This window comes from Silurus aristotelis, assembly GCF_946808225.1.
Source record: "Silurus aristotelis genome assembly, chromosome: 13".
Taxonomy (NCBI): domain Eukaryota; kingdom Metazoa; phylum Chordata; class Actinopteri; order Siluriformes; family Siluridae; genus Silurus; species Silurus aristotelis.
The window spans coordinates 29,977,462-30,004,961 of record NC_139586.1 but is presented as its reverse complement, the minus strand read 5'-3'; the positions used below and the strand labels follow the sequence as shown (position 1 = coordinate 30,004,961).

Genomic DNA, 27,500 nt, shown 5'->3' with positions numbered 1-27,500 from the left:
TGATATTTAGCCTGAAAAGTGTCCGAAACTCAGTACTGCATCTGAAACACGTTCCACAGAAGACGAACCTACATGCTGTGATCGTCACTAACCTGCATTTCTCCTCCTGTATGATCTCAGAACTCACAAGAAGTCACATGATGATCGGGCATGATTTCAAAACCTCTTTGTTCGCAGATTGTGCATGTGTGTGTATGTGTGCGCACATGTGTGCATGTGTGCATGTGTGTGTGTGTGTGTATTTGTGCGCACATGTGTGTTTGTGTGTGTGTGTTTGTGTGCACGCGCGTGTGTTTGCGTAGGTGTGTGCATGTGTGTGTGCTTGTGTGAGTGTTTGTGTGGGTGTGTCTGTGTGTGTGCGTGTGTTTTTGTATGTTTGTTTGTGCATGTGTGTGCGTGCGTGTGTTTGTGTGTGTGTGTGTTTGTGTGTGCATGTGTGTGTGTGTGTGTGTGTGTGTGTGTGTGTGTGTGTGTGTGTTTATGTGCATGTATTGAGGCCCCTCTTTTCTCTGTGGTTGCGTTGTGGTTTCATCTTCTCGTAGTTCTCTAGTTCAGGTAGGTTGTGCTTGGTTCCTGCTCAGCTAGCCGCTAGTCATTAGCGCTACGTACTTTACAATGTTCAGAAAAAACAAACTCCTTCTGCAGCAGTTTTGAGTTTCAGGGTTCAGGAACAGATTTCTCTCCTGACATGCCTGAGAGGAACTTGGTAAAGATCACTAGCAGCCTGTTTATACTTGTGGATGGATGAAGAAGAACACACACACGCACACACACACACAACTGAACTTTCATTTTTATGTGGAATTATTTTTCTGTTTCTAAAATGAGGATGTGGTGATTTGTGGAGAGGATGGGAGCTCTGAGGGATCTGAGGGATCTGAGGGATTTGAGGGATCTGAGTACACGTCTACATGCAGAATGTTTTTTATATCCAAAGTTTGTGTTTGTGACAAAGAGATTTGTAAAGACAAATAAACATTGATTTTGAGCTCATTAAAGCCTTTTTGTGTTAATTTAATTTATTTATTTTTGAGTGTAAACTTTTATCTTATTGAAGCTGCAGCGATGATTTTGATCTGTTCAGAAACACAGCATGCTTATCTTTATCACAAACATGCTAATAAATGGAAGCTAAGCTGCTTTACTGTAAACAATAAAGTGTTCATTTTAAATTAAGGAAATAAAGAGATAAGTAGGAACATCCAAATCATTAGCAGGAAGAACAGCAAAAGAAAAACTCATAATAAATAAATACAAATAAAAGAATGATTATGCAGGAAGAACAGAACGGATCTTGTACATTCTCCTTATGGCACAATGTGGAACTGCTCATCTGTCATCTGTGTGTGTGTGTGTGTGTGTGTGTGTGTGTGTGTGTGTGTGTGTGGAAGGTAGCAGAGGAGTGTGATCTTTCCTGATGGTCAACATGGTGAAAACTCGCTGACGTTCTCATTTTTTCAGCCTCTACACACTGAGGAGAGACAATCTTCACCACAACAAAGCTACAAATTCAGGTTATACATATGCGTCTCACACACACACACACACACACACACACACACACACACACACACACACACACACACACATCAAAGGATGTGATTAACATTTGTTCCTTTATTGCTCACTCATTTATCAGAATAATAACGAGGTCCTGCCCTGATGTCAGTTCCTGACACACAGGCTAATATGGGAAATACGCCTAATTTTGCTGTGCTAATAAAAATCAGCTAAAACATGAACACTAATTATAAGCTAATAAACAAACTAAAGATGAGCTAATACGGCAATTACAATCGACTAATGGAGGAAAAATGTTTATCGGTTTGATTTAAGAATCAGGGTGAGTTCCTGACACAACACACTGCAGGGATCTGTTCAGGGCTCCATCACCGTACCCCTGTGTGGGCGTGGCCTAAACAGAGAATCTTCTTCTTCTTCTTTCGGCTGCTCCCATTAGGGGTCGCCACAGCGGATCATCCGTCTCCATACCACCCTGTCCTCTATATCTGCCTCTTTTACACCAACTACCTGCATGTCTTCCCTCACCACATCCATGAACCTCCTCCTTGGTCTTCCTCTTTTCCTCCTACCTGGTGGCTCCATCTTCAGCATTTTTCTACCAATATAATTCATGTCCCTTCTCTGCACATGTCCAAACCATCTCAATCTCGCCTCCCTCACCTTGTCACCAAAACATCCTACATGTGCTGTCCCTCTAATAAACTCATTTCTAATCTTGTCCATCCTCGTCACTCCCAACGAACATCTCAACATCTTCAGCTCTGCTACCTCCAGCTCCACCTCCTGTCTTTTACTCAATGCCACTGTCTCTAATCCATACAACATCGCAGGTCTCACCACAGTCCTATAAACTTTCCCTTTCATTCTTGCAGATACTCTTCTATCACAAATCACTCCTGCTATCACTCTTCTCCACCCACTCCACCCTGCCTGCACTCTTTTCTTCACTTCTCTAACACACTCCATTACTTTGCACTGTTGACCCCAGGTACCTGAACTCCTCCACCTTCTCCACCTCTTCTCCCTGCAACCGCATCACTCCACTGCCCTCCCTCTCATTCACACACATGTACTCTGTCTTACTCCTACTGACTTTCATTCCCCTTCTCTCCAGCGCATATCTCCACCTCTCCAGGCTCTTCTCAACCTGCTCTCTACTCTCACCACAAATCACAATATCATCTGCAAACATCATAGTCCAGGAAGACTCCTGTCTGACCTCGTCCGTCAACCTGTCCATCACCACTGCAAACAGGAAAGGGCTCAGGGCCGATCCTTGATGCAGTCCAACCTTCACCCTGAACCAGTCTGTCGTACCTACTGCACACTTTACTGCCGTCACACTGTCCTCATACATGTCCTGCACCACCCTCAAATACTTCTCTGACACACCTGACTTCCTCATACAATACCACAACTCCTCTCTCGGCACCCTGTCGTACGCTTTCTCTAAATCCACAAATACACAATGCAGCTCCTTCTGTCCTTCTCTATACTTCTCCATCAACATCCTCAAAGCAAATAAGGCATCTGTGGTGCTCTTCCTCGGCATGAAACCATACTGTTGCTCACAGAAGGTCACCTCTTCTCTCAGCCTGGCTTCCACTACTCTTTCCCATAACTTCATGGTGTGACTAATCAACTTTATTCCCCTGTAGTTACTGCAGGTCTGCACATCTCTCTTATTCTTAAAGATCAGTACCAGCACACTCCTTCTCCATTCCTCAGGCATCCTCTCCCCTTCCAGAATCCTGTTAAACAATCTGGTTAAAAACTCCACTGCCATCTCTCCTAAACATCTCCACGCTTCTACCGGTATGTCATCTGGTCCAACCGACTTTCCATTCTTCATCCTCTTAATCGCTGCTCTCACTTCCTCCTTACTAATCCTATCTACGTCCTGCTTCACCAACTCCACATCATCCAACCTTCTCTCTCTCTGATTTTCCTCATTCATCAGCTGCTCAAAATACTCCCTCTACCTTCTCAACACACTCTCCTCACTAGTAAACACATTTCCCTCTCCATCCTTTATTGCTCTAACTTGCAGTACATCCTTCCCAGCTCGGTCCCTCTGCTTGGCCAATCGGTATAAATCCTTTTCTCCTTCCTTAGTGTCCAACCTCTTATACAGTTCCTCATATGCCTTTTCCTTGGCTTTCGCCACATCCCTTTTTACCTGCTGCCGCATCTCCTTGTACTCCTGCCTACTTTTCTCATCACTCTGTCGATCCCACTTCTGTTTTGCCAACCTCTTTCCCTTAATGCTCTCCTGCACTTCCTCATTCCACCACCACGTCTCCTTGTCTTGCTTTCTATTTCCAGATGTCACACCAAGTACTTTTCTAGCTGCCTCCCTCATCACTCCTGCGGTAGTTGCCCAATCATCCAGCACCTCTTCACCACCACCAAGCCCCTGTCTGACCTCTTCCCTGAACCTCACACTACACTCTTCCTCCTTCAGTTTCCACCATCTTATTCTTCTTTCAATCCTTACTTTCCTCCTCTTCTTCTTCGCCTCCAAAACCATCCTACAGACCACCATCCGATGCTGTCTAGCTACACTGTCCCCCGCCAACACCTTACAGTCTCCAATCTCCTTCAGGTTGCATCTCCTACACAGAAGATAATCCACCTGTGTGCACCTTCCTCCACTCTTATACGTCACCCTATGATCCTCCTTCTTCTTAAAATACGTGTTCACCACTGCCATTTCCATCCTTTTAGCAAAATCTACCACCATCTGCCCTTCCACATTCCTTTCCTTAAAACCATACCTACCCATCACCTCCTCATCACCTCTGTTCCCTTCACCTACATGCCCATTAAAGTCTGCCCCAATCACCAATCGTTCTTTCCTAGGTACACCATCTACCACTTCATCTAATTCACTCCAGAATCTTTCTTTCTCCTCCATCTCACAGCCAACTTGTGGAGCATAGGCACTGATGACATTTATCATCATCCCTTCAACTTCCACCTTCACGATCATCACCCTATCAGAAACTCTCTTCACCTCCACTACACTCTTACTGTACGCTTCCTTCAGAATCACCCCTACACCATTTCTCTTCCCATCCACACAATGATAAAACAGTTTAAACCCACCTCCAATGTTCCTGCTCTTACTCCCTTTCCACTTGGTCTCCTGAACACACAACACATCTACCTTTCTCCTCTCCATCATATCAGCTATCTCTCTCCCTTTACCCGTCATAGTACCAACATTTAAAGTACCAACCCGAACCTCTACTCTCCTACACTGCTCCTTTTCCTGCCGTCTCTGTAGACGCCTTCCTCCTCTCCTTCTCCTCCTTCGGCCAACAGTAGCCCAATTTCCACCGGTACCCTGTCGGCTAATGATACTAGCCGTCGTTGTTAACCCGGGCCTCAACCGATCCGGTATAAAATTCTCATTTGTGATCCGCATATTTGATTTGGCACATGTTTTACGCTGGATGCCCTTCCTAACGCAACCCTCCCCATTTACCCGGGCTTGGGACCGGCACTAAGAGTACACTGGCTTGTGCCCCCCTAATGGCTGGGTTGGCCTAAACAGAGAATACAGTTCTAAAAACTGGAAATGAAGCCAGATAGACACAGAGCTTCATCCTGGTCTGGGAATCACTGCAGAGATGTGTGTGTGTGTTTTTTACTTGGTTAAAACTCATAGTTTTAGAGCCCTGAACATGCAGGATTGAGGATCTACACACTCCTATTTAATGTGAACTGTGTGTGTTAGTGTGAACATAAAAAGCTCGCACAACTTTTTCTGATGGCGTCACTTTTAATCACCACATTATCTGTGTAAAGCTGCTTTGAGACAATATTCATTGTTAAAAGCGCAATACAAATAAAAGTGAATTGAACTGTAGGATCCTGATCCTTTACTGTCAGCCTGCTTAGCTCTCCTGAACGCTCTCACACACTCTGTTCTGTAGCTACTACGATCTCTCAGTATTTACATTTACAGCATTTACATTTAAGGCATTTGGCAGACGCCCTTATCCACAGCAACTTACATTTATCTCACTCATACAACTGAGTAGTTCTGGGGTTAAGGGCCGCGCTCAGGAGCCCAGGAGTGGCAGCATATATCACATGTCAATTAAATTCATGACTTTAGGATCCAAAGTCCAATACTTTAATAATTTAGCTCCCGACAATCATTTAGCTACACCTCTCCATCTTTACTGTGTCTCTACTGCATCTATAGAGGTGTATATACAGTATATATCTGTACAAAACCGTTTCAGGGCTTTCAGTTCTGTGCACACGTATACCGAATGCTTTTTACATGCGGAACATAGTTATTATCTGAGTTCCCTCAGGATCTTCTTATGTAGCGGACCGTAAGTTTGTTTAGTCTTCGTCAGTGCAGTATCACTGTTTTTGTTATTATTATTATTAAACTTGAAAACATACACAACAATGGCAGAGATATAAAAAATGTTCGCGCGGTGTCACTGTGGAGACTCGCTCCATACCACAAATATGTGTAGTGCACCACAACTCAGATTTATAGTATTATACTATTATTATAGTATAGTGATATAGTGCATGCACTTCTGTTTTTCTGACAGTCAACTGATATGGATTCTTCAGCATTTTCTGTACACATTGAAGAATTTTCTCTTGACTGTAGAAAAACCTAACAATTTTACATATCGAGGGAGTGAATGAATAAAAGTTCGATTGAATGAAGACATTTATGAATAAATATATTGAATAGATAAATAAACTAATATTGTGTGTGTTTCTTAAATGCATTCATTTGTTAAAGTATGTTCAAATAAGTAGATCAGTAAAGTAGAATATTTTAAATGTAAAACGCACTTATATACACATCTGTATTACCCAAATAGTGTCTAACAAATGTAAAATATTTAATTACATTTTTCTATTTATTTAATTTAATTAATCAGTTTAATTTGTGCCAATTAAATTAAAGTAATAAAAAAGTGTATTGCATTAATTAGATTTATTCTATTATATTTTTATATATTAAACATTTTATTTAAAGAAAGCAGGCATTTAATTAAAAATTGTTTGAAAAATGTAAACTGTTGATGTACATAAAAATTAATAATAATAATCTGCGTTAATAAAAAAAGACAATCAATTTTATGTTTTTCATCCTTTCCCCCAAACCATTGGCCTGTTTTTATATTTTGTTTTGCAGGTGGGACAATATAAATAAAATCCGTCCCGTGCAGGTCTTTACCTCTCATCATATTCATATATTAATAAAAAAGTATTTCATATTTTGTAACCTAATAAATGAATCCAGACTGAACATCTACCATATAGAACACAAGCAGAGAAAAGATGATGATGATCAGGAATGTCTCTGAACCCCAGAACATCAGACCAATGAAATTACAGAACGGGTTCAGGTGAACCAATGAAACTCTTTATATTAAATCAGACGCGCTCACACTGAATCGGGCCGCACCACATCATAAATATGGATGATGTTCCTCTGAAGTTTGACCTGCCGCTCACTCGGACCGTCTACAGGAAATGTGAATCATTCGTCACGCTGAAAACAACCGGGCATGAAAACACACTTCACCTGTGTTCTGAGCTGCACTGCATCGGGAGAAAAGCTTCACCGATGGTGATTTTTAAACTCACGACGACGCCAAAAGATAAACTCTCGAGAGAAATATTTGTGAAAGGAAGGAGGAAGACAGTGAACAATGACTTTCTTGGTAGGTTGCTGTTTAGATACAAGCCGTGTAACAGACACTGTCTTTTATTAAAGCCTGTGTAAAGTTCATTAGATTCAGTGTAGACATGCGGCTTATAGACAGGTGCAGCTTATTTGTGTTCAAAATAAACATCTTTCTGAAATTCAGTGGGTGCAGATTATATATGGGTGCGTTTAATAGTCCGGAAAATACGGTAAGTATCGAACACAACCTCGAAGGCTTTGTGAGGTCAAGGAACAGCATCACACTGAAAGTGAACGTTACAACATGACTGTGTTTAAGAGTCTCTGAAACAGTGCGTGTCTGTGTGCGTGCATGCGTGTGAGAGTGTGTGTGGGTGTGTGTGTATGTGAATGTGAGTGAGTGTGTGTGTGTGTGTGTGTGTGTGTGTGTGTGTAAGGACAGGAGTATTAATAAGTAGCAGAATGTGTCAGGGTGTTGTGGAGGTTTGGGTTCATGGCATTCTTTGTGATGTTTCTTGAATCGTTCCTGAACAGTGTGTTGCAGTGTGGATGTGCAAAAAGCTTTACCCCTGCCATAAAGGGGTATATCTGCAGGGGGTCTGGAACAGTATTTAGTCCATCTTCTCTTCACCTGTCACTGGTTTTAATGTGATGGCTGATCAGCATAAATACAGTTGGTCACCAAAATAAAGAACAGACAAGAAACAGAGCAGAAGAAGTTACTAACTGCGACCAGGACACTTAAGACTGAATAAACGGAAACATAAACAGGTAAAAGTTTCTCTTCACAGAACTTGTGTTGGAAAATGAGATGAAAAGTGAAAGAGATTTTGAGGTTTTATTATGCAGTCTTTCACACATGAACACTACGAGAACCTGCTCTGTAGAACACTACCTTTAATCTTTATTATTTAGTTTTTCCCTCAATCACACGTCTGAGCATCTTCTGTGACTACAGGAACATTCCTCCATCTCTGTGAATGTTCACACTGCACCTCAAAACCATGTTCTTCGCTAAACCCGCCGCAAAAACATTCAGCCGAGAGCTCTAGAGGGGGAGCATGCATCATGTGACCACCATCATCATGACCAGGAGATGAAGAACATAAAATGATGCCCAAGAACCATACAGAGGCGATCTGACTTGAACAAATGTTCACCTTTTCCCAAAAACCATAAACCCTCCTGAGCTATCAGATATAAAGATGGGATTCTGAGAGATTTTTTAAATCCAGCGATTATAAAAAGCTCATTGTGCAGCATCTCTACACTACATGAATGTCAATGGAGATACATGGAAGCACACACTACAAAAGCCATAAATCCATCTAAAGATCTGAAGATGCTGAACCTGGTATTAATAAGTTTAATAAACACACAAACATACAAACAGCACTTACCTGAAGGAGGTCATGACCATACTGCAGAGTCAACATGTCCAGATCAGACAGAGCAGATTGGCTGAAAATGTCCATGTGCATGTCCGAGGTGCTGCTGGAACCCTGTTCTCTGGAATGATCACAAACAGAAAGCTTGGTGAGGAAATGATGCATTATAAAGCTCATGATATTTTTACAAATAAAACAAACACAATAAATCTTGTGAATATTTTATAAAGCTGTTCTGATGCTTCCTCAAGATTTTTCATCTCCCACAATTACATTTCAGCATCTCAGAACCTTCACCGCAGAACAACAGAGAGAATTTCCTCTTCAGAAAATCAGGGTTTGTGTCTCAAACACGTCTCATTAGCTTTTACTACACGATAATGTATTTGCAATACAGTGCACAGTGTGTATATGATGTGTGTGTGCATTTTGGACAGTGTGTTTTTGTTGTGTGTGTGTGTGGGGGTGGGGGGTATGTTGTGGGTGTCTGTATGGTGTTGTGTGTGTATGGTGTACAGTGTGTGTATGATGTGTGTGTATCTGTGTATGATGTACAGTGTGTGTATGATGTGTGTGTATCTGTGTATGGTGTACAGTGTGTGTATGATGTGTGTGTATCTGTGTATGATGTACAGTGTGTGTGTATCTGTGTATGGTGTACAGTGTGTGTATGATGTGTGTGTATCTGCGTATGATGTACAGTGTGTGTGTGTGTATCTGTGTATGGTGTACAGTGTGTGTATGATGTGTGTGTATCTGTGTATGGTGTACAGTGTGTGTATGATGTGAGTATATGTGTATGGTGTACAGTGTGTGTATGATGTGTGTGTATCTGTGTATGGTGTACAGTGTGTGTATGATGTGTGTGTATCTGTGTATGGTGTACAGTGTGTGTGTGTGTGTGTGTGTGTGTGTGTGTGTGTGTGTGTGTGTGTGTGTATGTGTGTATGGTGTACATATGTGTATGATGTGTGTGTATCTGTGTATGGTGTACAGTGTGTGTATGATGTGTGTGTATCTGTGTATGGTGTACAGTGTGTGTGTGTGTGTGTGTGTGTGTGTGTGTGTGTGTGTGTATGGTGTACAGTGTGTGTACGATGTGTGTGTATGTGTGTATGGTGTACAGTGTGTGTATGATGTGTGAGTATGTGTGTATGGTGTACAGTGTGTGTATGATGTGTGTGTATCTGTGTATGATGTACAGTGTGTGTGTATCTGTGTATGGTGTACAGTGTGTGTATGATGTGTGTGTATCTGTGTATGATGTACAGTGTGTGTGTGTATCTGTGTATGGTGTACAGTGTGTGTATGATGTGTGTGTATCTGTGTATGGTGTACAGTGTGTGTATGATGTGTGTGTATCTGTGTATGGTGTACAGTGTGTGTGTGTGTGTGTATGTGTGTATGGTGTACAGTGTGTGTACGATGTGTGTGTATGTGTGTATGGTGTACAGTGTGTGTATGATGTGTGTGTATGTGTGTATGGTGTACAGTGTGTGTATGATGTGTGTGTATCTGTGTATGGTGTACAGTGTGTGTGTGTGTGTGTGTGTGTGTGTGTGTGTGTGTGTGTGTGTGTGTGTGTGTGTGTGTGTATCTGTGTATGGTGTACAGTGTGTGTATGATGTGTGTGTATCTGTGTATGATGTACAGTGTGTGTGTGTATCTGTGTATGGTGTACAGTGTGTGTATGATGTGTGTGTATCTTTGTATGGTGTACAGTGTGTGTATGATGTGAGTATATGTGTATGGTGTACAGTGTGTGTATGATGTGTGTATCTGTGTATGGTGTACAGTGTGTGTGTGTGTGTGTGTGTGTATGTGTGTATGGTGTACAGTGTGTGTACGATGTGTGTGTATGTGTGTATGGTGTACAGTGTGTGTATGATGTGTGTGTATGTGTGTATGGTGTACAGTGTGTGTATGATGTGTGTGTATCTGTGTATGGTGTACAGTGTGTGTGTGTGTGTGTGTGTGTGTGTGTGTGTGTGTGTATGGTGTACAGTGTGTGTACGATGTGTGTGTATGTGTGTATGGCGTACAGTGTGTGTATGATGTGTGAGTATGTGTGTATGGTGTACAGTGTGTGTATGATGTGTGTGTATCTGTGTATGGTGTACAGTGTGTGTATGATGTGTGTGTATCTGTGTATGGTGTACAGTGTGTGTGTGTGTGTGTATCTGAGTATGGCGTACAGTGTGTGTGTGTGTGTGTGTGTGTGTGTGTGTGTGTGTGTGTGTGTGTGTGTGTATGGTGTACAGTCTGTGTATGATGTGTGTGTATCTGTGTATGGTGTACAGTGTGTATATGATGTGTGTGTATCTGTGTATGGTGTACAGTGTGTGTATCTGTGTATGGTGTACAGTGTGTGTATGATGTGTGTGTATCTGTGTATGGTGTACAGTGTGTGTATGATGTGAGTATATGTGTATGGTGTACAGTGTGTGTATGATGTGTGTGTATCTGTGTATGGTGTACAGTGTGTGTATGATGTGTGTGTATCTGTGTATGGTGTACAGTGTGTGTATGATGTGTGTGTATCTGTGTATGGTGTACAGTGTGTGTATGATGTGTGTATCTGTGTATGGTGTACAGTGTGTGTATGATGTGTGTGTATCTGTGTATGGTGTACAGTGTGTGTATGATGTGTGTGTATCTGTGTATGGTGTACAGTGTGTGTATGATGTGTGTATATGTGTATGGTGTACAGTGTGTGTAGAATGTGTGTGTATCTGTGTATGGTGTACAGTGTGTGTGTGTGTGTGTGTGTGTGTGTGTGTGTGTGTATGTGTGTATGGTGTACAGTGTGTGTACGATGTGTGTGTATGTGTGTATGGTGTACAGTGTGTATGATGTGTGTGTATGTGTGTATGGTGTACAGTGTATCTGTGTATGGTGTACAGTGTGTGTATGATGTGTGTGTATCTGTGTATGGTGTACAGTGTGTGTATGATGTGTGTATATGTGTATGGTGTACAGTGTGTGTAGAATGTGTGTGTATCTGTGTATGGTGTACAGTGTGTGTGTGTGTGTGTGTGTGTGTGTGTGTGTGTGTGTGTATGTGTGTATGGTGTACAGTGTGTGTACGATGTGTGTGTATGTGTGTATGGTGTACAGTGTGTATGATGTGTGTGTATGTGTGTATGGTGTACAGTGTATCTGTGTATGGTGTACAGTGTGTGTGTGTGTGTGTGTATGTGTGTATGGTGTACAGTGTGTGTACGATGTGTGTGTATGTGTGTATGGTGTACAGTGTGTGTATGATGTGTGTGTATCTGTGTATGGTGTACAGTGTGTGTGTGTGTGTGTGTATCTGAGTATGGCGTACAGTGTGTGTGTGTGTGTGTGTGTGTGTGTGTATGGTGTACAGTGTGTGTATCTGTGTATGGTGTAAAGTGTGTGTGTGTGTGTGTGTGTACGATGTGTGTGTATGTGTGTATGGTGTACAGTGTGTGTATAATGTGTGTGTATCTGTGTATGGTGTACTGTGTGTGTGTGTGTGTGTGTGTGTGTGTGTGTGTGTGTGTGTGTGTATGATGTACAGTGTGTGTATAATGTGTGTGTATCTGTGTATGGTGTACAGTTTGTGTGTGTGTGTGTGTATGATGTACAGTGTGTGTATAATGTGTATCTGTGTATGGTGTACTGTGTGTGTGTGTGTGTGTGTGTGTGTGTGTGTGTGTGTGTGTGTGTGTGTGTGTGTGTGTGTATAAAACCTAAACAGAAAGTGATAGTAGCTGCAAGAGACAAAAGGACGAGAGGAAATTCGGTTCCTACCTTTACACTCGTAATATCAGCAGAATAATACAAAATATACCAACCCTCAGTCCATCACCAACACACTCACACACACTCTCACACACTCTCACACACACTCTTACACACACTCTTACACACACTATCTGCCCTTCAGCATGTGACGTACATTAATTCTTTACCTATCGAGTCACAGTCACGTCATGTGACACTTTCAGTTCTTCCTTTTCAGCCACGCCCACATGGGAAAGCACCTTGTGGGGTTGAGGAAGTTTCATTTCATTTTAGAACATGCTGTGATCTGGACAGACATCAACTTTACTCCACATGGGACCACATCCTTATGGACTGGTACCGAGAAGTGGTATTTTTTTTAACTGGAATGTAATCGGGTCAACAGCGGACTAAGGATAAGATTCAGGAGAAACGAGATTATCAATACTTTTTTCTCTTCATATAATTTGGTGTTAAATTGAATTAGAAGCTGCAGCTTGTCATTTTCCGTCTCTGAATGACGTCATCATGTGACTGAAGATTGCTCGATGTACACGTGTCCATGCACCTGCGCGGTGTGTGTTTGTGTGCAGTCATGCCGGACATGTTGAAACATTTAGAAGTGCGGACTCACGTTACAAAACTGAGCGACACCAGTGTCAGATGCGATATAAAGACAGTAGTGTAATAGTGAAGAAAGGAGGAAACATGTAAAAGGAGGAAACATTTGCAAAAAAAAAGTCTTCTACCTCCAGCAGTGCACCGTATACTGTCTCTGTCTGTCGTCTCATTCATCATCACATAAGATTTAGTTAGTACTAGTAGTCTTTGGGTTTAAAATGTAAATGCAAATATGAATTAGCCCACAGGAAACGCTAGGCTAGAAAAGGTTTCAGCATCAGTGAGGAATGACAGAGACAGGAGCAGCCCCTTCACCATAACAACACCATAACATGACCCCAAAAAACAACAGTCTCATAGGGCTGAAATATTTATTGCCCTTCACTACAGTGGAGTCGGAGATGGTTCAGGTAAAGAAGTAATAGAAGTCTTTAATATAAGTTTTCCTAATTGCAGAATTCTATACAGTGTAACCTCGATACTCGCGAGGGTTCCGTTCTACGACCCTCATAAGTAACAGAAAATGTTCATCAATGTAAAAAAAATTGTGAATTACTTGTCATAAATGTTTAGGAGCCCTTTACTGTTTGCAGTGGTAATGGATCGGTTAAAGGACGAGGTCAGACAGGAGTCTCCCTGGACTATGATGTTTGCAGATGATATTGTGATTTGTGGTGAGAGTAGGGAGCAGGTGGAGAAGAGCCTGGAGAGGTGGAGGTACACGCTGGAGAGAAGGGGAATGAAAGTCATTAGGAATAAGACAGAGTACATGAGTGTGAATGAGAGGGAGGGCAGTGGAGGGGTGCAGTTGCAGGGAGAAGAGGTGGAGAAGGTGGAGGAGTTCAGGTACCTGGGGTCAACAGTGCAGAGTAATGGAGAGTGTGTTAGAGAAGTGAAGAAAAGAGTGCAGGCAGGGTGGAGTGGGTGGAGAAGAGTGATAGCAGGAGTGATTTGAGAGGTGAGATTGAGATGGTTTGGACATGTGCAGAGGAGGGACATGGGGTATATCAGTAGGAGAATGCTGAGGATGGAACCACCAGGAAGGAGGAAAAGAGGAAGATCAAGGAGAAGGTTTATGGATGTGGTGAGGGAAGACATGCAGGTAGATGGTGTGAAAGAGGCAGATGTAGAGGAAAGGGGAGGGGGGGGGGATTGGGTTATGGAGACGGATGATCTGCTATGGCGGATAATAATTTCTCCACTGTGGGACGAATAAAGGTTTATCTTATCTTATCTTATAGATTAATGGGAGAAGCCAAAAGGAGATGTTGTTGATGAAAATGTTTTATTTACTACTTTAAATGAATAATACAAAAATAAAATAGTATTTTAAAAATTTTTATGTCATTTATTAGTACAAACTTATTTGAAATGCTACTCCGAACTTTCGAGTCACTCGCAGCTTCTCTCAAACTATCAGATCTTTCACAAGTTACTTTTAATCCGGTTCCAAATAAAAAGTCACAAACTATCGAGGTTGCGAGTATTGAGGTTCCACTGTTTTACATTCTGTTGTGCTCCTATACAAATGCTGTGTTGTGCTGAGGAAATCTCTCTCTCTCTCTCTCTCTCTCTCTCTCTCTCTCTCTCTCTCTCTCTCTCTCTCTCTCTCTCTCTCTCTCTCTCTCTCTCTCTCTCTTTTTCTTTCTTGAATTGCCTTCTTATTTAAAAAATGTGCTTTATGTGCATTTTTCTGTTTGCTTAGAGAAATGTTGAAACTGCAGTAGTAAAGTTTAGCAGTAATAAAATAACTTGACATTTTGTAAAATTTTTCACATCCTGTCGTTTTGCACCAAATGATAGAGTAGTATTGATAACAATATCGAGAAGAACCGGTATTGATAATCAGTATTGTATCGGTAAAATGTAAGCGATTCCCATCTCTACACACCCCACATCTCACCATCTCACTGCTGATTATTATCCTACAACAGCAGTCCTTGTCATGGTTTATTAGACCCTGTATGAGAGTGTAGTGAAGAGACCCCAGTGGAGAGCGTTTGAGTGTTTGGGCTGAGGAGGAAGTCCCCTCGCCTGATCTTACGCTGAATCTGTAGGCTTGGCATGAAGCCACTGCGTGACTCTGCGTGCCTCTGAAAGCCTGAGAGTTTCCCGGAATGTTTTGATCATGGATTGCGTAACTGCAGCGCCCTTGTGCCGCCTGAGCAGGCATAACACTCATATCTCCAGCTCATTGCAGTGACAGAGCAAGAAAACCAAACGTTTATTGACGCCTACAAGTCTGAACACTTTTAATGCAGTATTGTCCTGTGTGTTGTGTGAATGTTGTGCTGTTTGTCCTGTGTGTAAATGTATGGTTTAATGGTGTACTGTACACACTTTATACGGCTCAGTAAACCACCTAAAACATGGAGAAAGCAGACAGAGGTGGAGAGATGTTTTACAGCATCGTGCAAGATTCTGCATGAAATCATCACTCAAATTATCAGATGAATTGAATTTATTTAAACAGGGTCAAGGCCATGTCATGATGGACATTCAGTGTCGCCCAGATGAGGATGAGGTTCCCTTTTACGTCTGGTTCCTCTTGAGGTTTCTTCCTCATCAAGTTTCAGGAGTTTTTTCATCACCAAAGCCACTTAAAGGAATAAACTTATAATCACTAAAAACAAACTAATAGGCATTGATCTGAATTTTGGAAGCTTTTTATATGTGTAAAGCTGCTTTACAGGCTTTTAACATAAACTGAGTTGATTAAAGAGTCTTATAAAAATGATAATAGGAACATAATAACCATTAAAAATCTTTGGTTATTAAAGTACATTTCAAGGCAAATACTTTTAGTTTAAAGGGACACTTTTACTGGAGTCACATTTCTTTGTGTCTCTACTTTGACTCAACTACACGTTTGTGTTCTTCGTCCACCACTGGTTAAGGAGTCTGATGGTTACAGTCTGGACATTACAAGCAGATGGGGTTTAATCATTTTCCTTCTTTCTCTGTAAAAAAAGGGAATATTTTGTTGTCCCTTTGCGCTACACCTCACCACTGTGCTGATTCTCCTCCTCCGTACAGTAAGAATGGATTTATATCTGCACATTTTGTGCTATTTTTCCAGCAGAGTGTGTGGGCAGACAGGATGTAGCCTTCAGAGTGACGCTTTTTATTATTCATCTTAAAACTGAGATTTGCAGAATTGCTGGTGTGATAAACGATGTAACCGTTACACAAACGTAATCCAGATCGCCCACTCAGCGTGCACGGATCTGCTCAAGAGAAATCCACGTCCGGTTAACATCAAATCATAAAAACACAATGCAAATCCAACAGGTTAGTTTACGCCCTTTTTTCCTCATCAGACACTGGCGTGGTCTCCAGGAGCCTGATTCACTCCACATACCTGTGAACTTCTCCCTCATATTCCTACAAATACATCAGCAGCTGCAGGGCCTCCAGATTCTTGTAGAAATACCAGGAACATATTCATGTCCTCATGAAGCAGTGTGTGTGTGTGTGTGTGTGTGTGTGTGTGTGTGTGTGTGTGTGTGTGTGTGTGTGTGTGTGTGTGTGTGTGTTTTCATGTATTTTATGCCAATCAAGCATTATTGTGTTTATTCACATTCTATCACAGCAGCTCTAAAACAAATCTGACTGTTCTGGCATGTTACTGTTTCCATAGTAACAACTCGTCCACATGTAATAGTATATCAGGTGTTCCACAGTGTCTACACCTAATAAACCTGTGAAGGAATGTTCTTTAATGTAACATTGTAGAGAGAAGGAGTCTCCAGTGCCAGTTTAAAGTTAAAGCTGTAACTGCTTATTTCCAACAACTAGAGGGTCTTCAGGAAATGATGAAACGACTGTATTTATAGCTGCAGTATCGTAAATGATGACAGAAACTATTGTAACATATCTTGCACCTCAAACATAAAACACATTGTTTCATAAATAAATAACAAGTTGTAGTGTAGTTGTTAGTGACTTTTACTGCTACAGTAACACTGCTTCAAAAAACGAATAAAAATATAAATAAATAAATCCACCTACTAACAGGTGCCATGATGAGGAGATAATCAGTGTTTTTCACCTCCTGCTAGAATGTTATAATGCCAGAATGTTCTGCCTGGTTGGTGTATATCTTCACTGCATTCAGAAAGTTATCGGACCCTTCAATGTTATGTTACAGTCTGATACTTCAATCATTTACATAGATTTTTGATTGATGATTTTTTTAATAGATGATTGACACTCAGTCACACATAATGACAGAGAAAAATTCTAGAAATGTCTGTAAATGTATTCTTATTAAAAAAAAAACAGACTGTGTGAGACTGAGAGAGACTGTGAGAGTCTGTGTGAGACTGAGGGAGACTGTGAGGGACTGAGAGAGAGACTGTAAGAGACTGTGAGAGACTGTGAGAGACAGTGAGGGACTAAGAGAGAGACTGTAAGAGACTGTGAGAGACTGTGAGAGACTGAAAGGGGCTGAGAGAGACTGAGAGGTACTGAGAGAGACAGAGGTACTGAGAGAGACTGAGAGAGACTGTAAGAGACTGTGAGAGACTGAGAGGTACTGAGAGAGACTAAGAGAGACTGTGAGAGACTGAGAGAGACTGTGAGAGACTGAGAGGTACTGAGAGGTACTGAGAGAGACTGTGAGAGACTGTGAGGGACTGAGAGAGACTGGGAGAGACTGAGAGGTACTGAGAGAGACTGAGAGATACTGTGAGGGACTGTGAGAGACTGAGAGAGACTGTGAGAGACTGAGAGAGACTGTGAGAGACTGTAAGAGACTGAGAGAAAATTACAGAGAATGAGAGAGACTGTGAGGGACTGAAAGAGACTTAGAGAGACTAAAGGAGACTGAGAGAGAATGCAAGAGACTAAGATGGACTGAAAGACTAAGAGAGACTGTGAAAGACTGAGAAAGATTGAAAGAGACTGAGAGGGACTAATAGAGACTAAAAGAGACTGAGAGGGACTGAGAGAGACTAAGACAGACTAAGAGAGACTGAGAGGGACTGATAAAGACTAAAAGAGACTGAGAGGGACTGATAGAGACTAAGAGAGACTGACAGAGACTGAGAGAGAATGAGAGAGGCTGTGAGGAATGAGAGGTACTGAGAGAGACTGTGAGAGACTGAGAGAGAATGACAGAGAATAAGAGAGACTGTGAGGGACTGAAAGAGACTGAGAGAGACTAAAGGAGACTGAGAGAGACTGAGGGAGACTGAGAGAGACTGTGAAAGACTAAGAAAGATTAAGCGAGACTGCGATGACTGAGAAAGACTGAGAGACTGAAAGGGACTGATAGAGACAAAGAGAGAATGAGAGAAACAGAGAGTCTGTGAGAGACTGAGAGAGACTGAAAGAGACTGAGAGAGACTGAAAGAGACTGAGAGAGACTGAAAGAGACTAAGAGAGACTGAAAGAGACTAAGAGAGACTGATAGAGATCTGTGCAAATTTAAGACCAAGTTGCATGTAAAAGTCATAATATTTAGACTGACTAAAGATGATTAGATCCTGTAGAGCACTTACTGACTGGTGGACTCTGCAGACCAGCGCAGGTTGAAAGGCGCATCAGCGGTGAAACTCCAGGGTGTGCAGAGCAGATTCTGAAAAGTGTTTGTTTTTTTAGAAGATAGAAGTGCAAATGAGAGCAGAACCAACATCACTGCAAACCATGTGCACAGAAACCGATGCAGAAATCTGCTATAGATTAAATTCAACTTTATTGTCATTACACATGTACAAGTACAAGGCAACGAAATGCAGTATACGTAGCATACATAACACTGGTTGTAACCTGTGAATCTGGAACGAGGGAAGAAAGAAAACATGTTGAAATAATAAAATGATAAGACAGAATGAACGCTTGATGGCATTAACACTTGTGTAATCTATTGGTGTGTTTTGTTTTCCCTCTTAAGGCATTTTTCCATCTCAGAGCGTTGCAGCAATTCCAGGGAAAAGGCTAGACATGTAACATTAGTGTAAATTCTGTGAGATGTTACCTCCATAGCAGTAGAAGCCAAGCCCAACATTCCAGCATTCATGTGTGTTTCCTCTGTAGGAGAACAGTTCTGTCCTTCCATGGCAGAGAAGGTGAAGAAAAATGGCATCAGGTCAGAGTCAGGAACATGCTGACTGACCTTTATGTCTTATATGTTCCATGACCTAAAGACAAACCAAAAAGAAAGAATCAGATCAGTATATCGGATCAGTGTATCGGATCAGTGTATCGGATCAGTGGATCAGTATATCGGCTCAGTGTATCGGATCAGTATATCGGATCAGTGTATCGGATCAGTATATCGGATCAGTGTATCGGATCAGTGTATCGGATCAGTATATCGGATCAGTGTATCGGATCAGTGGATCAGTATATCGGATCAGTGTATCGGATCAGTATATCGGATCAGTGTATCGGATCAGTGTATCGGATCAGTGTATCGGATCAGTATATCGGATCAGTATATCGGATCAGTGTATCAGATCAGTATATCAGATCAGTGTATCGGATCAGTGTATCAGATCAGTATATCGGATCAGTATATCGGATCAGTGTATCAGATCAGTGTATCAGATCAGTATATCGGATCAGTATATTGGATCAGTGTATCAGATCAGTATATCAGATCAGTGTATCAGATCAGTGTATCAGATCAGTGTATCGGATCAGTGTATCAGATCAGTATATCGGATCAGTATATCGGATCAGTATATCGGATCAGTGTATCAGATCAGTGTATCAGATCAGTATATCGGATCAGTATATTGGATCAGTGTATCAGATCAGTATATCAGATCAGTGTATCAGATCAGTGTATCGGATCAGTATATCAGATCAGTGTATCAGATCAGTGTATCAGATCAGTATATCAGATCAGTGTATCGGATCAGTATATCAGATCAGTATATCGGATCAGAACAAAAACCTTAAATTTTCTACCTAGTGTAAAGAAAATGAGAATAAATAGGTGACAGAAAGAGAGGAGGAGAGGAGAGTGTGATGAGAGGAGGAGAGTGTGATGAGGAAAGAGGGAATGAAGTGTTTTCAAAATGCTCCACAGTAAGAAAGAAGAAGGAATGAAAGCTCAGCTCCTGGTTCAGGGCGTATCCACAGAGAGGAGGGGGTAAAAGGGTAAGAGTTGAGCAGGAGGTGTCTGTGTACAAGTCTAGATGTTTAATGTGATACGTCTCAGGCTCGCTGCCCTGCAGCTACAGAACGGAGAGTGTGGGTTACGAGTGAGGACCAGACGCTGGAGCTTAGACATTACAAACACCCAGAGAACAAACACAACCCTTAGACTGTAAAAAGTGCCTGACCGGTTTAATGTTCATCTGTCACCAGCAGGAACGTGTTTAAAACGTCATTATCTTTATGGATGAATAAAGCACGATTTGTAACAATTAAAACATCATCAAAAACACATGGAGAAACTCATATAAGAGAAACACACACATCACTGGGAAGAACTTCTTCTTCTTCTTCTTTCGGCTGCTCCCATTAGGGGTCGCCACAGCGGATCATCCGTCTCCATACCACCCTGTCCTCTATATCTGCCTCTTTTACACCAACTACCTGCATGTCTTCCCTCACCACATCCATGAACCTCCTCCTTGGCCTTCCTCTTTTCCTCCTACCTGGTGGCTCCATCTTCAGCATTTTTCTACCAATATAATTCATGTCCCTTCTCTGCACATGTCCAAACCATCTCAATCTCGCCTCCCTCACCTTGTCACCAAAACATCCTACATGTGCTGTCCCTCTAATAAACTCATTTCTAATCTTGTCCATCCTCGTCACTCCCAACGAAAACCTCAACATCTTCAGCTCTGCTACCTCCAGCTCCACCTCCTGTCTTTTACTCAATGCCACTGTCTCTAATCCATACAACATCGCAGGTCCCACCACAGTCCTATAAACTTTCCCTTTCATTCTTGCAGATACTCTTCTATCACAAATCACTCCTGTCACTCTTCTCCACCCACTCCACCCTGCCTGCACTCTTTTCTTTACTTCTCTAACACACTCTCCATTACTTTGCACTGTTGACCCCAGGTACCTGAACTCCTCCACCTTCTTCACCTCTTCTCCCTGCAACCGCACCCCTCCACTGCCCTCCCTCTCATTCACACACATGTACTCTGTCTTACTCCTACTGACTTTCATTCCCTTTCTCTCCAGCGCATATCTCCACCTCTCCAGGCTCTTCTCAACCTGCTCTCTACTCTCACCACAAATCACAATATCATCTGCAAACATCATAGTCCAGGGAGACTCCTGTCTGACCTCGTCCGTCAACCTGTCAATCACCACTGCAAACAGGAAAGGGCTCAGGGCCCATCCTTGATGCAGTCCAACCTTCACCCTGAACCAGTCTGTCGTACCTACTGCACACTTTACTGCTGTCACACTGTCCTCATACATGTCCTGCACCACCCTCACATACTTCTCTGACACACCTGACTTCCTCATACAATACCACAACTCCTCTCTCGGCACCCTGTCGTACGCTTTCTCTAAATCCACAAATACACAATGCAGCTCCTTCTGTCCTTCTCTATACTTCTCCATCAACATCCTCAGAGCAAATAAGGCATCTGTGGTGCTCTTCCTCGGCATGAAACCATACTGTTGCTCACAGATGGTCACCTCTTCTCTCAGCCTGGCTTCCACTACCCTTTCCCATAACTTCATGGTGTGACTGATCAACTTAATTCCCCTGTAGTTACTGCAGGTCTGCACATCTCCCTTATGCTTAAAGATCGGTACCAGCACACTCCTTCTCCATTCCTCAGGCATCCTCTCCCCTTCCAGAATCCGAAACAATACCAGAAACAATCTGGTTAAAAACTCCACTGCCATCTCTCCTAAACATCTCCACGCTTCTACCGGTATGTCATCTGGTCCAACCAACTTTCCATTCTTCATCCTCTTAATCGCTGCTCTCACTTCCTCCTTACTAATCCTATCTACATCCTGCTTCACCAACTCCACATCCTCCAACCTTCTCTCTCTCTGATTTTCCTCATTCATCAGCTGCTCAAAATACTCCCTCCATCTTCTCAACACACTCTCCTCACTAGTCAACACATTTCCCTCTCCATCCTTTATTGCTCTAACTTGCAGTACATCCTTCCCAGCTCGGTCCCTCTGCCTGGCCAATCGGTATAAATCCTTTTCTCCTTCCTTAGTGTCCAACCTCTTATACAGTTCCTCATATGCCTTTTCCTTGGCTTTCGCCACATCCCTTTTAACCTGCTGCTGCATCTCCTTGTACTTCTGCCTACTTTTCTCATCACTCTGTCGATCCCACTTCTGTTTTGTTAACCTCTTTCCCCTAATGCTCTCCTGCACTTCCTCATTCCACCACCACGTCTCCTTGTCTTGCTTTCTATTTCCAGATGTCACACCAAGTACTTTTCTAGCTGCCTCCCTCATCACTCCTGCAGTAGTTGCCCAATCATCCTGCACCTCTTCACCACCACCAAGCCCCTGTCTGACCTCTTCCCTGAACCTCACACTACACTCTTCCTCCTTCAGTTTCCACCATCTTATTCTTCTTTCAAACCTTACTTTCCTCCTCTTCTTCTTCGAAACTCTCTTCACCTCCACTACACTCTTACTGTACTCTTCCTTCAGAATCACCCCTACACCATTTCTCTTCCCATCCACACCATGATAAAACAGTTTAAACACCTCCAATGTTCCTGGCCTTACTCCCTTTCCACTTGGTCTCCTGAACACACAACACATCTACCTTTCTCCTCTCCATCATATCAGCTCCCTCTCTCCCTTTATCAGTCATAGTACCAACATTTAAAGTACCAACCCGAACCTCTACTCTCCTACACTGCTCCTTTTCCTGCCGTCTCTGTAGACGCCTTCCTCCTCTCCTTCGGCCAACAGTAGCCCAATTTCCATTGGTACCCTGTTGGCTAACGATACCTGTGGTGGTCGTTGTTAACCCGGGCCTCAACCGATCCAGTATGAAATTCTCATTTGTGATCCGCATATTTGATTTGGCACATGTTTCACGCTGGATGCCCTTCCTAACGCAACCCTCCCCATTTACCCGGGCTTGGGACCGGCACTAAGAGTACACTGGCTTGTGCCCCCCTAATGGCTGGGTTACATCACTGGGAAGAACAGTACATCTATATGAGCTCTGGTGTAGACATAAAAGCATAAAAAATAAACAACCAACCAACCAACCAACCAACCAACCAACCAACCAACCAACAAATAAATAAATAAATGAATAAATAAATACACTTAAACATCGCAAACAGAACAAACCCATAACCAAATAGATATTATAATGAAGCATGAACTCTAACACAATAGAGATCATATTAATGGTCAATAAATGATCAGAGATCAGACTTTATTCTTCTTGTAGATGAAGTTCAGATTTGCTGTAAGACTTGTGTGTGTTTAATTTTATTAAACACACACAAGTAAGTGTGTGTTTGCTGTAAGACTTGTGTGTTTTAACCCTAACCCTAACCCTAACCCTAGATCAATAGATAGACAAACAGACGACTGGACAGACAGACAGACAGACAGACAGACAGACAGACAGACAGACAGACAGACAGACAGACAGACAGACAGACAGACAGACAGACAGATGGATATGTTTCTTGTCTCCTGACGGGGAGAAACTCAGTAATCTGCTGTTTTGCTGATTGCTAAATGATTCCCTATTTGTGCTTAGGAAGAAAACACAAGACCACGTGATGGTGGTCACATGATGAGAGCATCATGCAAAAATGTGATGAGTGGCTGAACACGTCTCTTATCTGATGGTTTCATCTGGATTTCTCCTTTACAACATCCAGAACTGCAACTGATCCAGAATGCAGCAGCACGACTACCTAACCTTCAACGGTCTCCTTCACCACCCTATTGCTCCACTGATCCCTATATCCTTTACCACTTCTCCACTCTTTTCTCCATCCCCTACCACTGCTTTACTGCTCCCTTCATCTCTCAGGGTAGAAGACTGTTCTGGAACAAATGCCCACTTGGTGTCAGTACAGCTGAGAACTTCCTCTTCCAACCAGACTAATATTAGAACTTCAGAGATCTTCACAGGGTTCTAACAGAGCCTTTAATAATTTGTTTCTCCATACCAGCATGGATTAGCTGTTCTCGCACAATACAGTAGCATAGAAGGTAATAGTGCTGTGTTCCAGTCCCTGGGGTCACGTTAGGGTTAAGTGCCTTCATTAAAGAGCCAATCAGGATAGTCAGAAAAAAAGGAATCAACCACACAGCGTAGAGCAGACCAAGTAAGTAAACCAGGACTTCTCCAGCTCAACCATCTTCAAATGTTTAAAATGATCATCAAGCTCAGTAGTGTTACTGTTCACTCCGTCTGACGCTTCCCAGACGCCGCAGAGGTCAACTCACACAAACAAGTGTTTATCTTTCCCAGGTCCATCCTGTACAGCGATCAATAGGCAGTGATCATTATTGGGCTGCAGAATGACCTCTTCCTGTAAAGCACCATCATCGTTACAGGAAAACCGATTGAGCAAATACAGTAAGGAGAAGAATTATGGCTGTCCATGAGAAACATGAAGAACCTTCTCTGGTCTATCAGTATTAACTGATCATTTTAACAATTCAGAACATTTTCCATTCAAATTAAATCCCGCATCAAGAGAAAATGTAACAAATTCTATCCATCAAATATAATTTAATTGTATTATAAGATGAAACATTATGATGCAATAACCATATCTCATTACTCCTTCTACCCTCAGTACTGATCCAATACCCCCCTGGACTCCAGAGCTGCCTGATCCACCCTGATGCCCAGATGGAGATCTTATCATTATCAATGGGAAACCACTCCCTGTTGCTGAAGATGCCTTCACACTGAGGAACCATGAAGATGGATTTGGACTCTAATTCATATAAACAGTTCTGATACAGTGGTTTGGGACCACAATCTCCATGAACAATTTTGCACTTAAGTCTCCATCAGTAAACATCTGATAACATCAACAATGATGGAACTGTAATGGAGTGATATTCGGTGTCACTCAGACATGGATGAGGTTACTCTGAAGGTTTCTTTCTTTTTTCTGACTCACTCATTATGGATAAATGTAAAATAGATATTTGTGTTGTGTAATAATCTGTGCGTGGTGTAAAGCTGCTGTAGGACAATGCTCATTGTTAAAGTGCTGTATGAAAGGCTTTGAAACCATGCACACATTTGTTTGCTTTGTTGCTACACGTACACAGATCCGATCTCTCCGTCTGATTTAACTTGACATTCTGATGTTGATATTAAGTCGGTGGGAACAAAAAACTGAGATGTGACGTTCCTGATCTGCTGTGTCACACCTACACTCCTGAAATTACTCACAGCTTTTAACAACCAAAGCTGCACATGTACTACACCGAGTCATGTGTACAATCAAACATCTGCACACCAGCCGAGCATAACACCCTGAATTCACATGCATTATAATAACAACAGACAGAAAATGATGTATGGGTTGGCAAAGGGGTGGCATGAGAATTATGAGGGGTGGCAACATTGAAGCAGGCATCATTTCATGGTTCTTGTGGGTTTAACAAATGATCTACATATTCAGTGTAAACACTGTGGTGCACATTTTTATAATAAAAACTGAATAGACTGTGTGATTGACTTTACCTGAACCTGATATCTGGGTTGGAAAGATAAATGAAATGAGATGGTAAGGGATATTTAACTTCTGTTTCTATTTTACACAAACCTGTAGTTAAGTTTATGCCATGTTTAATTTATTAAACATGACAAAAAATACAGATTATATACAGATTTAAAGCCTCAATGTATCAAGTCCTGATTTTACTGTAAGTCAAAAACACACAACAAATACACAGAAACCACATTTAAATCACGTACACTGCCAAATGCTGCCCATAGACAGATGTTCTCTCTTCTGCCCTCCGGCAGGCGTTTCAGGTGCCTCCAGACCAGGACCAGACCAGGACCAGACCAGGACCAGCCAACTAAAGAACAACTTTTTTCCTAAAGCTGTCTCTTTATTGAACTCTGCTCCTCGCTGATCCTACTGCCTACTGCAGGGGGGGGGGGGGGGGGGGGTGTGTGTGTGTGCAACCAGTCAGAGACCAAGAGCCACATTTTTTACTGTGTTACTGCAAAGAGCCACATCATACACATGGGCACATATGAACATCACCCATCCCTTCCTCTTACACACACACACACACTGTCTCACACACACACACACACACACACACACACACACACACACACACACACACACACACACACACACACACTCACACACGTTGCTTAGTGGGACTTCTGGCATTCCAGGTCAGAGTGAAACTGTGATTCAGTAGCAGTGTCAATGTCCGATATTCTGTGTTCAACAGTGTGGCTGGACAGTTGGACGTCTGATACCATGCGCTTTAGTTTGTCGTTTTCAGAAGACAAGATTTCAACAACGTCACTGAGGCATTATTTAACGAACTCCCCTTCATTGTATGGCTTTTTAGCCCGTGCAATGTTCCAAGCCAAATTTAATTTTCCAAGCCAAATTTAAAGCGAAATTTTTGGGAAAACTGTATCTGCTTTTCTGCCTGACTTTTTATTCTAAAATACCATTTTATTTAATTTATGTAACTTTGCTACTTCTGGTTAGACCTAAACTGCATTTCGTTACCATGTACATGTGAAATGACAATAAAGTTTAATCTAAATCTTATCTAATCTAATCTAATCTAAATGCGCTGTCATTAGACTTCATTTGTCAAAATAATATATATAATATACTTCCATGTATATTTATACTCATTAAAAGACCGAGTCATTTGTTTGTGATGTGATCAGGCTGATTGCATTGAAAGTGTTTGATTCACTAAAACGAAGCAGTTCATGAGAGTTGTTTTTTGTTATGAACAGGGACGTTTCTGCACACACCGAGTCACGTGTTTGTTTGTGCACCTGTACGGTAATTAGCACGTGTATACATACGTCCCGTTGTTAATGTCATTTAGGGCTTTTGTTCTTTGTTATGTTTTAATTTTGTGTATTTTCATTTATTGGCGTTTTTCTGCACGTGCTCCTCACTTCATCTCGTTATGTGGCACTTACACACACTTTACAGTTTTAAACTCGGTACAACCAAATCTGCTGCACACAATCAGAGCTGGTCCTTAAAATAAATCAAAAACAAAACAACAAAAAACATTTTCATTTCATTCTGATCTCATATTTTCATTTCCAATCCAATTCCAATATACACTATAATCAGAAATACTACAGCCATCGTGCTCTAGACATGAATCATGTTGCTGCTTCGCCTTTAAAGTTCTTACAGGTTCCTGAGAGAGAGAGAGAGAGAGAGAGAGAGAGAGAGAGAGAGGGAGATAGAGATAGAGAGTGAGAGAGACAGAGAGAGAGAGAGAGAGAGAGAGAGAGAGAGAGAGAGGGAGATAGAGATAGAGAGTGAGAGAGAGAGAGACAGAGAGAGAGAGAGAGAGAGAGAGAGAGAGGGAGATAGAGATAGAGATAGAGAGAGAGAGAGAGA

The 27,500-nt window shown here is 42.0% G+C and overlaps 1 protein-coding gene and 1 long non-coding RNA gene across 5 annotated transcripts in view; one reads left to right on the top strand and one right to left on the bottom strand.

The window, feature by feature from the left end:
- sbno2b (strawberry notch homolog 2b) overlaps positions 1-27,500 on the bottom strand; it is a 94,928-nt gene that overhangs the window by 51,849 nt on the left and 15,579 nt on the right. For 2 of the 4 annotated variants that reach the window (XM_083559003.1, XM_083559002.1), the window contains exons 2-4: positions 18,941-19,103; positions 18,465-18,541; positions 8,602-8,710 (exon numbers count right to left, since the gene is read on the bottom strand). In XM_083559003.1, coding sequence (XP_083415129.1) covers positions 8,602-8,710; positions 18,465-18,541; positions 18,941-19,048 — 294 coding nt within the window. In that variant the 5' untranslated portion in view covers positions 19,049-19,103. Of the gene's footprint in view, positions 1-8,601; positions 8,711-12,366; positions 12,551-18,464; positions 18,542-18,940; positions 19,104-27,500 lie in introns of those variants that run through there. The other 2 variants (XM_083559005.1, XM_083559004.1) reach the window with 2 other exon arrangements.
- On the top strand, positions 14,227-16,858 carry LOC310735504. The gene is made up of 2 exons (XR_014536319.1): positions 14,227-14,391; positions 14,452-16,858. It is a non-coding gene; the product is annotated as an uncharacterized lncRNA (long non-coding RNA).